Source organism: Colobus angolensis, unplaced genomic scaffold (assembly GCF_000951035.1).
Source record: "Colobus angolensis palliatus isolate OR3802 unplaced genomic scaffold, Cang.pa_1.0 Scaffold328, whole genome shotgun sequence".
NCBI classification, from domain to species: Eukaryota; Metazoa; Chordata; class Mammalia; order Primates; family Cercopithecidae; genus Colobus; species Colobus angolensis.
This window is the reverse complement of record NW_012116577.1, coordinates 2,458,166-2,470,668: the sequence shown is the minus strand read 5'-3', so window position 1 is coordinate 2,470,668 and position 12,503 is coordinate 2,458,166. Positions and strand designations below refer to the sequence as shown.

General features: G+C 40.7%; 1 protein-coding gene across 2 annotated transcripts in view; it reads right to left on the bottom strand.

The window, feature by feature from the left end:
* NUDT9 (nudix (nucleoside diphosphate linked moiety X)-type motif 9) overlaps positions 1-12,040 on the bottom strand; it is a 36,985-nt gene extending 24,945 nt beyond the window's left edge. For both annotated transcript variants that reach the window (XM_011951809.1, XM_011951810.1), the window contains exon 1: positions 11,613-12,040. In XM_011951809.1, the coding sequence (XP_011807199.1) occupies positions 11,613-11,719 (107 nt within the window). In that variant the 5' untranslated portion in view covers positions 11,720-12,040. The remainder of the gene's footprint in view (positions 1-11,612) is intronic.
* Positions 12,041-12,503: the final 463 nt, after the last annotated feature.

Genomic DNA, 12,503 nt, shown 5'->3' with positions numbered 1-12,503 from the left:
CCGTCTCAAAAAAAAAAAAAAAAAAAATCTAGTCTAATATACACGTAAAACGTATGGCAAAAATGGTTCAAAGGAAAAATGGGAAAATGGAAATTAAATACTGAAAAATTCTTACACTGAAAATGAACTAATGTAATATAATTTGAAGGTAGACTGTGGTAAATATACAAATTGTAACCTTTAGAGCAAAATTTAAACAAAATATACAGGCATGAAATAATTGGAGAGCATATGCAAAAGAAAAACCAACCAACCTTCACCCTAACCACACACCATATACAAAAGTTTTTCATATCTCATCTTGCCTAAAAAGTTAAATGGCTTCTCATTATCCTTAAAATAAAATACGAATTCTTGATGATCTTAAATTAGGACATCTAAAGTAGGAAAGGAGATTCTGAGGACATGGTAAAATTATGGTAGCTCCCTTCCCCTGCTCTCACAATACCAGTCAGTTTGACCTTCTTAAGACAAACAATTGACGGGGCAAATATCCATTTGACCAAAGTTGTAGAATAAGTCAACCACATGTGCCTCCTGATCTCATATGGTGAGAAGTACACAACAATCATTTGAGGTATTTCTGCCAAAAATATATGGCATGAATCTGGACATTAGGAAACACAAGACAGACCCGGGTTAAGAGACATCTTACAGAATAAAGGTGTGTACTCTCTAAATTCGTAAGGTCATGAAAGATAGAGAAAAGTGCAGGAACTCTTTCAGATAGATTAAGACTAAAAAGACATGACAATTAGAAGCAATCAATGATCCCGGATGGGCTGATAACCATAAAAGAAAAAGTAAACATTGTAGGATAGGTAGTAAAGTTTGAATGGGGTTGTATATTTTAAAAGGCGAATTTTTTTAAAGTATCTATTTACTTCCAACAAAGAAAAACCCAGGACCAGATGGCTTTACTGATAAATTCTACCAAACATTTAAAGAACAATCAACACCAATATTCCCTCAACTCTTCCAAAACCCTGAAGAGGAAGTAAACACTTCCAAACTCACTCTATGAGGCCAGCATTATCCTAACACTAAAGCTCGACAAAGACACTATAAAAAAAAAAACTACAAACTAGAATCTTTGATTAATACTGATGTGAAAATCCTCAACAAAATAATAACAAACAGAATTCAACAGCACATGAAAAGGATTATACACCATGACCAAGGGAGACATTCCTGGAATGCAATGATGGTTCCACATAATGAAAATCAATCAACATAATGTACCACATTAACAAAACTTTTTTAAAAAACACAATCCTCTTGATTGATGCAGAAAAATTATCTAACAAAATTCAACACCCTTTTATGATTTAAAAATATTCAACAAACTAGCAATAGAAGGAAATTACCTCAACATAATAAAGGCCATATATGAAAAGCCCACAGCTAATGGTGTGAAGGTGAAAGACTGGAAGTTTTTCCTCTAAGATCAGGAACAAGACAAGGATGTTCACTTTATTTAATATGATACTGGAAGTTCTAGCCAGAGCAATTAGGAAAGAAAAAGAAGTTCTGGCCAGAACAATTAGGGAATGAAAAAAAGGAAAAAGCATCCAAATTGGAAAGGAAGAAGTAAAACTGGTTGAGCATTCCTTTTTTTTTTTTTTTTTTGAGACGGAGTCTCGCTCTGTCGCCCAGGCTGGAGTGCAGTGGCGCGATCTCGGCTCACTACAAGCTCTGCCTCCCGGGTTCCCGCCATTCTCCTGCCTCAGCCTCCCGAGTAGCTGGGACTACAGGCGCCTGCCACCTCGCCCAGCTAGTTTTTTGTATTTTTAGTAGAGACGGGGTTTCACCATGTTAGCCAGGATGGTCTCGATCTCCTGACCTCGTGATCCGCCCGTCTCGGCCTCCCAAAGTGCTGGGATTACAGGCTTGAGCCACCGCGCCCGGCCTGGTTGAGCATTCCTAATCCAAAATCAGAAATTTTTTGAGTGCTGATATGATGCCACAGATAGAAAATTCCACACCTCATTTCATGTGATGGGTCACACCAAAATTGTTTCAGGCACAAGTTTAAAATATTGTATAAAATTATCTCCAGGCTACCTGTTTGAAGTATATATGAAACATAAATGAATTTCGTGTTTAGACTTGAGTCCCATCTCCAAGACCTCTCATCATGTGTATGCAAATATTCCAAAACCTGAAATCCAAAACACTCTGGTCCCAAGCATTTTAGATAAGGGATACTCAACCTGTATTTACACATCGCATGATATTTTATGTAGAAAACCCAAGATAATTTACGAAAAAACTGTTAGAACTAATGAATTCAGCAAAGTTGCAAGGTATGAAATCAACACACAAAAATGGTTACATTAAAAAACACTAACAGGCTGGGTGCGCTGGTTCATGCCTGTAATCCCAGCACTTTGGAAGGCAGAGGCGAGTTTGAGACCAGTCCAGCCAACATAGCGAAACCCTGTCTCTACTAAAAATACAAAAATTAGCCGGGTGTGGTGGTGCATGCCTGTAATCCCAGCTACTCAAGAAGCTGAGGCAGGAGAATCGCTTGAATGCCGGAGGCAGATGTTGCAGTAAGTTGAGATCGAGCCTCTATCTCAAAAACGAACAAACAAAGCACTAATAATTAACAATCCAAAAGGAATATTAAGAAAACAATTCTACTTACAATAGCATCAAAAAGAATAAAATACTTAGGAATAAACTTAAGGAAGCAAAACTTTTATACACTGAACACTACAAAATATTGCTAAAAAAAAGTTAAAGACACCAATAAATAAAAAGACATCCTATGTTCATTGACTGGAAGAAAATATTGTTAAGATGTCAATACTACTCAGTTATCTACAGATTCAATGCAGTCTCTGCCAAAATCCCTATGATTTTGTGTTTCCAGAAACAGAAAACTCTACCTTAAAATTTATATGGAATCTCAAGGAACCCCAAATAGCCAAGACAATCTTGAAAGGGAAAAACAAAGTTCAAGGTCTCACACTGACTACACAGCTATAGCAATCACAACACTGAGATACTGGCATACAGACAAACATATAGACTAATGGAATAGAAGTAGAACCCAGAAATAAATCCTCATAATAATTTTTGACAAAGGTACCAAGACCATTTCAACAGGCAAAGGGCAGTCTTTTCAACAAATGGTGCTAGGAATATTGGATATTCACATGCAATAGTGTATGAAGTTTGACCCTTACCTTACACCATATAAAACTATTAACTAAAAATGGGTCAAACACCTACACATAAGACCTAAAATGATCAAAATCTTAGAGGAACACATGCTGACAAAATTTCACGACACTGGATTTGGCAATGATTTTCTGGATATGACACCAAAAGTACAAGCAACAAGAGAAAAAATGGTAAGCCGGACTATATATTACATCAAAATGAAAAACTTCTGGGTATCAAAAGACACAATCAAGAGTGAAAAAGCAACCCATGGAACAGGAGAAGATACTTGGGAATCACATGTCTGATAAAGGGTTGGTTATATCCAGAATACAGAAAGAACTCCTACACACAACAACAATAAAACAACCCAATTAAAAAATGGGCAAAGGACTGCAATAGACATTTCTCCAAAAAAGATATACAAATGGCCAATAAGCACATGGGAAGATGCTCAATATCACTAATTATTAGACAAAAGCAAGTCAAAACCACAATGAGGTACTGCCTCAGACCCATTAGAATTACCACTATCAAAAAAACAATACAGAAAATAAGTATTGGCAAGAATGTGGAGAAATTTCCTTGCTAATAAAAATAATGACATCAAACAATTTGTATTTCCATAAGGTATTGCTGAAAAAAGATTCAGTAAAGTGCCATAATACAATACTATTTTTATAAAGCAATGACATAAAAAATAAGTAAGTACATACATTTCAGTGCATGTATATAATGTGTTAGTTTTCTATTGAAGCCATAACAAATCACCACAAATTCAATGACTTAAGACAATACAAATTCATTCTCTTACAGTTTTGTAGGTTAGAAGCCCAACAAAGGTCTCACTTGGCTAAAGGCAATTTACCAGCAGGGCTGCATTCCTTTCTGGAGACTCAAGAGAAAAATTCATTCGCCTCCGTTTCCCAGCTTCTAGAGGGAATCCCCATTCCATCTGCATTCTGTGGCTCATGGCCCCCTTCCATCATCTTCAAAGCCAGCAACATAGACTCTCTCTCTGACCATTCATTAGTAGTCATATCTTTGATCATGGCCAGGTCATTTTTTAAGGACTCTCAATTACATCAGGCACACCTTCCAGGATGCCCTCCCCATCTCAAAGTCCTTAACCTTAATCACATCTGCACTCTCTTTTGCTATGTAAGGCAACATATACACAGGTTCCAGGTATTAGGATGCGTACATACTTGGGGGGCCATTATTCTGCTTACCATAAATGTCTATACTATTTATTATATAAGCATATATAGAAGGATCCACATAATCAGGTTCTTAACATGAGCTAGGAAATAAGATGCTGATGTGAATAGACGTAGAAGCAAACAGGAAGAGGGAAAAGAAAGGAAGAAGAACAAAAAGGAAAGGGAGGGGGAAAGGGGAGTAGAGGAGAGGAGAGAAAAAAAAGAGGATGGGGGGAAGGAGAGAGTGGCAAAGATGGGGAGGAAAAGGGGAGAGAGAAAAGGAGAAAAGGAAAGGGAGTTCCAAGAAAGGATAAGAAAAAAAGGGAAAAACAGATTTCAAAAAAAAAGGATAAGAAATAAAATGGAAGAAAAAGGAGAAAAGGAAACAAGTTAAAAAAGAGAAGGAAAAAAGACTCCCAAACATACCAAATAAAGTGAGGTATGCCTGATCAAATTTACGCAATTGGGGAAAATTACGTAATTATATAGATACAACAAGAAACTTATCAGTGGGGCATGCTGGCTCACGTCTGTAATCCCAACACTTTGGGAGGCCAAGGCAGAGGACTGCTTGAAGCTGGAAGTTCAAGACCACCCTAGGTGAGATAGTGAGACCCTTATCTCTACAAAAATTTTTAAAAGTTAGCCAGGCATGCTGGTACGTGCCTATAGTTGCTGCTACTCAGGAAACTGAGGTGGGAGGATCTCCTGAGTCTAGGAGGTCAAGGCTGCAGTGAACCATGATCATGCCACTGCACTTCAGCCTGGTCAACATAATGAGATCCTGACTCATTAAAAAAATAAGAAACTTGGCCGGGCGCGGTGGCTCAAGCCTGTAATCCCAGCACTTTGGGAGGCCGAGACGGGCGGATCACGAGGTCAGGAGATCGAGACCATCATGGCTAACAGGGTGAAACCCCGTCTCTACTAAAAATACAAAAAACTAGCCGGGCGAGGTGGCGGGCGCCTGTAGTCCCAGCTACTCCGGAGGCTGAGGCGGGAGAATGGCCTAAACCCGGGAGGCGGAGCTTGCAGTGAGCTGAGATCCGGCCACTGCACTCCAGCCTGGGCGACAGAGCGAGACTCCATCTCAAAAAAAAAAAAAAAAAAAAAAAAAAACTCTTTTTTTTTTTTAATTAAAATTCTTAACCTGACTTACAAGAACTGCCTACTAGACTTCCTCCTGGTCCATCTTCAGTGTATACAGTGTATATACGTACCTACCATTAGGTATCATACACAAGTTTCACTGCCCTAAAGGCAGTGAATTTTATGTGTACAATTCCGTAATAGTTGATGCGTGTCATTATACATTTGTCCAAACCATAAAGTACGAGACCGAGAATAAACCCTGATATAAACTATAGGACTTTGGGTGATAAAGCGTCAATGTAGGTTCTATTGTAACAAACGTATGGTTCCATGGCTCTGTGGGGATGTTGACAATGCAGGAGGATAAAGTCCTCTGTGCTACCCCAATTCATCCAACTCCTGATCTTTTTACTGTCTCCACAGTTACGCCTTCAAGAATGCCACATAGTTGGAATCATACAGCCTTCCTTCAGTTAATAATATGCATTTAAGATTCCTCCATGTCTTTTCATGGCTTGATAGCTCATTTCTTCTTAGCACTAAATAGTATCCCATTGGCTGGATGTACCGCAGTTTGTTTACCCATTCACCTATTGAAGAACATCTTGGCTGCTTCTAAGTTTTGGCAGTTGAATAAAACTGCTATAAACATCTGTGTGCAGGTTTTTGTGTGGACATAAATTTTCAGTTCATTTGGGTAAATACCAAAGAGTGTGACTGCTGAATTGTAAGTGTTGAGTTCTATAAGAAACTGCCAAACTGTCAGTTGGATTTTTAACTGGTTTCATTCTTTCCTATTTTTGTGCATCTACAGTTTTACGTACTATTCAAGCTGTTCTCTTTCATCACATTTAAAGACTCTGAAACAATTACTATCTCATTTTACACTCACTTTACATCTGCAAAGTGTTGTAAAACACCCCAAAATTGGGAAACCCTAACCAATAAAGAAGTAAATATCCTCAATATCCCCAGATGGGCTGAAAACTAGTGTAAGGTGAGCGAATATCTGATTTGTGACTAACTTTATTAAAAGCAGTAGGTTCATTCACTTCCATGCTGTGACGACTGTCTTGCTTCAGCTGCCACAGTTTAGGAAATGTACACAATGAATATTCTGAAAATAAAGAGTCCCTCACTCATCTTAAACTCATACTCAATAAAAAATAAATACATATATGAAACACATTTATCAAAATTAGCAAACAGACTTCAGGTGTTTTAAAAAGCAAAATTTTAACATATGGAACCCTAACGTCTAACTGAACTCTACTACAGAATGAGTTATGTTTCACGGTTTGGGAGTAGGGCAAGAAAAAAGTTAAGGCCATTAATTAAATACCCAACAGTAAACACTAATCCTGTTCCACTCCATCCCACTCAAGTACCAAAAATGTTTAAATAACTTAAGGCTCTTTGTTCCCTGATTTAGCAATAAAATGTTTATGGAATTCCACCAACCTACACTTGACAAGACAGACTTACACACTGGATTATTTACTTTTCTAAAACAAATTTAATTGTGCAAGAAAAAGAGCAGAAATTCAGACTACACATCTTATCACATCAAAAAGTGTTAACACTGCTATCTAAATATGCTATTTAAATGTGATACACTAAAAGGTAACAGAAAAAAGAATACTTGTAATATACACACACACACAGCCTAGACCTTTGTATTGTATTACTGAACAAGTGCAAGAAATATATTTGGCCTAGCAAATGGGAACTAAGTAATTGATAAAGTTCATTTACATGGCAAAAACCAGTTCTTAAGACTGGCAAACTTTAAAAAATGCAATACTGACATGGTGCTTTGAAATAAAGAAAATCTGCAACAATCACATTGTCATAACCACAGATAAATACATACAGTGATTACTATGTGCAAGACGCTGTTCTAAGCACTATAAATTAACTCACTTGATCCTCACAACTGAGTTCAGTTACTTTTTTTTTCGTAACCTTTTTTTTTTTTTTTTTGAGACAGGGCCTCACTCTGTTACCCAGGCTGGCGTGCATTGGTACAATCATGGCTCACTGCAGTCTCGACCTCCCAGGCTCAAGCAATCCTCCTGCCTCAGTCTCCCGAGTAGTTGGGACTACAGGCATGTGCTATCACACCTGGCTTTTTTTTTTTCTTTTTTTCTTTTGGTTTAGTTTTGTCTTTTTGTTGAAGGAGCAGTTTGGTAAATCAGGTAGGCTCAGAGACTCCCAATTTTGTTTATTTTTTGTAGAGATGGGGTCTCACTGTATGTTGCCCAGGCTGGTCTTGAACTCCTAGGCTCAAGCAATGTTCCTGCCTCGGACTTCCAAAGTGCTGAGATTACAAGTGTGAGCCTCCACACCAGGCCATATTATCTTTTTTCTTTTCTTTTTTTTTTTAAAGAAATAAGAACATTAAGGCCAAGTGCAGTGGCTCACACCTGTAATCCCAGCACTTTGGGAGGCTGAGGCAGGAGGATCACAAGGTCAGGAATTCGAGAACAGCCTGGCCAACATAGTGAAACCCAGTCTCTACTAAAAATACAAAAAAATTAGCCAGGCATGGTAGCAGTCACCTATAATCCTAGCTACTCAGGAGGCTGAGGCAGGAGAATCGCTTGAACCTGGGAAGCGGAAGTTGCAGAGAGCCAAGATTGTGCCACTGCACATCAGCCAGGGCGACAGTGCGAGACTCCGTCTCAAAAAAAAAAAAAAAGGAAATAAGAACATTAAGAACCAGAGAGGTAAATAAGTTTACCAAGGTCACACAACTGAGTAGAAATCAGGATCCAAACCTAGGCAAGCTGTCTTAGAATTCCAGGCTCTTAACACTATGCTTTACTATCTTTATTTCATTTTTAGTTCATTCATGTGTTTTATGTATTCACAGGAATAAAACAATGTTCTACATGTGTGTCCCCAATAGATCCTTCCGAAAAATTTGTATGTTGTGCTATTTAAAAGCATTCACCACATCTTTGTAATATACTACCTACCTTTTTTCTAGAAAACCTACACTTGATGACTGGGAGCAGTGTCTCACACCTATAATCCCAGCACTTTAGGAGGCCAAGGCAGGAGGATCACTGGAGCCCAATAGTTTGAGACCAGCCTGGGCAACATAGGGAGACCTACCTCTACAAAAAAAAATAGACCAGCCTGGGCAACATAGGGAGACCTACCTCTACAAAAAAAAATAAACAAATTTTTAATTAGTCAGGCATGGTAGTGCGCACTGGTAGTACCAGATACTCAGGATGCTGAGTTGGGATAATCATTTGAGCCCAGGAGGTTGAGACTGCAGTGAGTCATGATCACACCACTGCACTCCAGCCTAGGTGACAGAGCAAGAAAAAAAGAAAAAACTTTCTAGTAATCACAAAAACTAAGTGCAAAACTGTCATTTTCTGGGTTTTTCCAAATTATCAAAGACTGGTAAAATTCTTTTTTTTTTTTTAAAGACAGGGTCTCGGCCAGGCGTGGGGGCTCACACCTGTAATCCCCAGCACTTTGGGAGGCAGAGGCGGAGAGATTACCTGAGGTCAGGAGTTCGAAACCAGCCTAGCCAACATAGTGAAACCCCGTCTCTACTAAAAATATAAAACTTAGCCAGGCATGGTGACAGGCGCTTGTAATCCCAGCTACTTGGGAGGCTGGGGCAGGAGAATCGCTTGAACCTGGGAGGCAGAGGTTGCAGTGAGTGGAGATCGCGCCACCGCACTCCAGCCTGGGCAACAAGAGCGAGACTCCATATCAAAAACAAAAAAAAAAGGAAAAGAACATTAGGGACAGGGTCTTGCTCTGTCACTCCGGCTGGAATGCAGTGATGCAATCACAGCTTACCACAGCCTCAAACTCAACTCCTGAGCTCAAGCAATCCTACCGATCACTTAGTAGTCTCTGAGCTACTCTGCTCCTATGATAGTGAGGAGCACACATGCATGCCACCAGACCCAGTTAATTTTTTTTTTTTTTTTTTTTTAGAGACAAGGGTCTTGCTAAGTTGCCTAGACTGGTCTCAAACTCCTGGCCTCACACGATCCTCCTGTCTCAGCCTCCCAAAGCACTGGGATTACAGGTGTTAACCACGGTGCCTGGCTGTAAAACTCTTGTTTTTCTTAAGACATTGTATCACTCTGTCACCCAGAATGGAATGCAGTGGCATGATCTCAACTCACTGCAACCTCCTACCTCCCCGGCTCAAGCTATTCTGCCATATTAGTTACCAGGTACGTGGCACATTTGTTAACTGTTGGCTTTTTCTTTAAAGCCAGTACAGTCTCTGCTTCTGGATATACCTGCCTCATCTAGGGTTCCTAGAGTTATAAAAACGAAGAATAATTGCCAAGCAAGTTTACACTGTTCTGCTGGTATCTAACAAAAAAAGCATTAGAGATTTCCAGAGAGCACATACGTGTATTCCTTCCTTCCTCAAATCCCACTGGAAGAAAATAAAGATAAAGGGAAATAAAATCCATACCAGGAGAAGGAATAAATGCCACCAGTGAATGACAGATGTTAACCAACTTCAGGAAGATGAAAAGTAGTTGGAATATTGACCTTCAAACCAGAGTAGGGCAAAGTAAATTTAAGACAATGCACCAAGGACAGGCATGGTGGCTCACGACTGTAATCCCAGCAATTTGGGAGGCTGAGACGGGCACATCACGAGGTCAGGAGTTCAAGACCAGATCAGCCTAACCAAGGTGTTGAAATCCCGCCTCTACTAAAAAATACAAAACAATTAGCCGGGAGTGGTGGCGCGCGTCTTTAGTCCCAGCTACTTAAGAGGTTGAGGCAGAAGAATCCCTTGAACCCAGGAGGCGGAGGTTGCAGTGAGCCGAGATCACGCCACTGCGCTCCAGCCTGGGCGAGAGTGAAACTCCGTCCAAAAAAAAAAAAAAAAAACCACCAAAGGATTAGGGGGAGATGCTATTCCTACAAGCTGAGCAGAGTTAGAGGTTTCAAGCTTGAAGTCAGTGGGCCCAAAGGTCATAAATTGGCAGCGGGACAAAAACCATGGAAATCACTCAGTCCTCCTCCCTCCCCACTCTCCAAGCAAAAACTGCAAAATAGTTATGTTTGTCCCTAAAATAAAGTCAAAAGTTTTTTAGAAATGAAGGGGTAGGACCCCTACTGTGAATACTGCTGTTAAGAGTACACAGCAGAAACTTAGGCTTAATAATTTTACAGTTCACACTGAGGAAACAAAGTTAAACAGCCATACTCAGCGGAGAAGCTGCTCCTCCACTAATGTAAAGCCTGAAGCAAAAGGCAGGTTCCCAGCCTATCCGTCTGGTACCTGCTCACATGCCCTCAACTGAAACCTTCCTATCTAGGCGACCTGGTACAAAGAGCCAAAAGTCAATTAGCGACCCGTGCACTGAAAACAAGACCTATTACTCACATTAACCAAAATATAGACAGATAACCAGTGCCCATCAGACGTTGGAGAAAAAGCAGCAGAAGGAAACAGGACCAAAAAGACACAGAACTATTGCCCAACAGTAAACAGATTTAGGAAACAGATTTTTTTTTTCTAATTATCATCTTTGTAGATTGAAGAGACTTTTAATATCTATAAAATAAATAAGAAAAGGCTGCTGCACCTAGGACCCTGTGTTTACTAATTCAAAGAATAAAAACCGGAGAAGGAAAGAAGGAGACAGTCTAAGACACCATAAATTCCTAAATTTATCCACAATAGACAAATTTAAAAAAAAAGGAGGTAGATAGCAAATATATTATCTACCCTGGAAAGGGAGTGGGGAAATAGTGATTTCACTTTTCATTTTACATCATTTTCAAGCTGTTTTAACTATGTACATATATTAATTCTAACAACAATGTTTTAAGTAGTAACCATAAAAAAATGGCACGGGGCAACACCATTCCAAACAAGTGCTATTTAAACTCTCTCGTGATACTAACAATGATTTACGGAGGATGGCAAATTTCAAAATAAGACGTCAAAAAGGGTCCGACGCCACTCGTTTTCCTCAAAAGGCAGATAAAACATTTTACAGCCTTTTTGAAAACTTGCATATGACTATAAAAACCCGGGAGACAAAGCAAAGCCTACAGAATACACTGGAAATAAAGCTGGTTCCACCCCAATTCAAAGTCTAGGGCAAATGAGCCGGCAGTAGGAGGGTGGAATACCTGAACGGAGGGATGCCGCGGCAGCCGGGGGACCTGACGGTCACAGAGGCCAAGGCCACAGAGAGAGACACTGCAGCTAAAGCCCTTCCCAGGAGGCGTCCGGCCATCAGCGCCCTGAGGGCGGCTTCGCGATGCTAGGTTGCTCTTAGTTGGTGCCTCCACCTCCCCACAACCCACAGCTCCGAGTCCCGGCCCCCCGTATCTAGTGGGCACTAGGACCCGGCTGCCGTTGGGTTCCCGAACTGGAGTAGCTGTGCCTACCTATAAATCACAGATCAAAAGCCCTCCCACGCTAAGAGTCCGGGGCTTTACCCAGTGCATCGAGAAAAATCCAGACCAGCACGTCACGCACAGCGCCAGCTACCGGAGGAACCGCAACCAAGGACGTCGTAACTTTCTCGCCGCGTAACGGCGCTTTACGGCCGCGCCGCAAAGCAAAGATCGTGCGTTGCCGGCTTCGTAGCGCTTTCGGTCTCCAACTTCCCAGACTTCCCAGTCTGCGCAGGCGTACTTGGAGCCGAAGGGAAATACCAAGAAAGTACCATAGGAAAGGAAACGTCTGACAGACCAGGAACTGGAAGGGGAATAAGTGGGAAAGAAGCCAAGGGGTTTGAGAGAGACTTGTTGCCCTGGGTTTTGTTTGTTTGTTTGTTTGCTTGGTTTTTGAGACAAGAGTCTGGCTCTGTCGCCCAGGCTGGAGTGCAGGGGCGCGATGTCAGCTCGTTTCCGCCTCAACCTCCTGGGCTTAAGCGAGTCTCCTGTCTCAGCCCCCGACGTAGCTGAGACTACGGGCACACACCGCCATACCTGGCTAATTTTTGTATGTTTTGTAGAGACAGATATTTGCCCTGTTGCCCAGGCTGGTCTCCAACTCTCAAGCTCAAACAATCC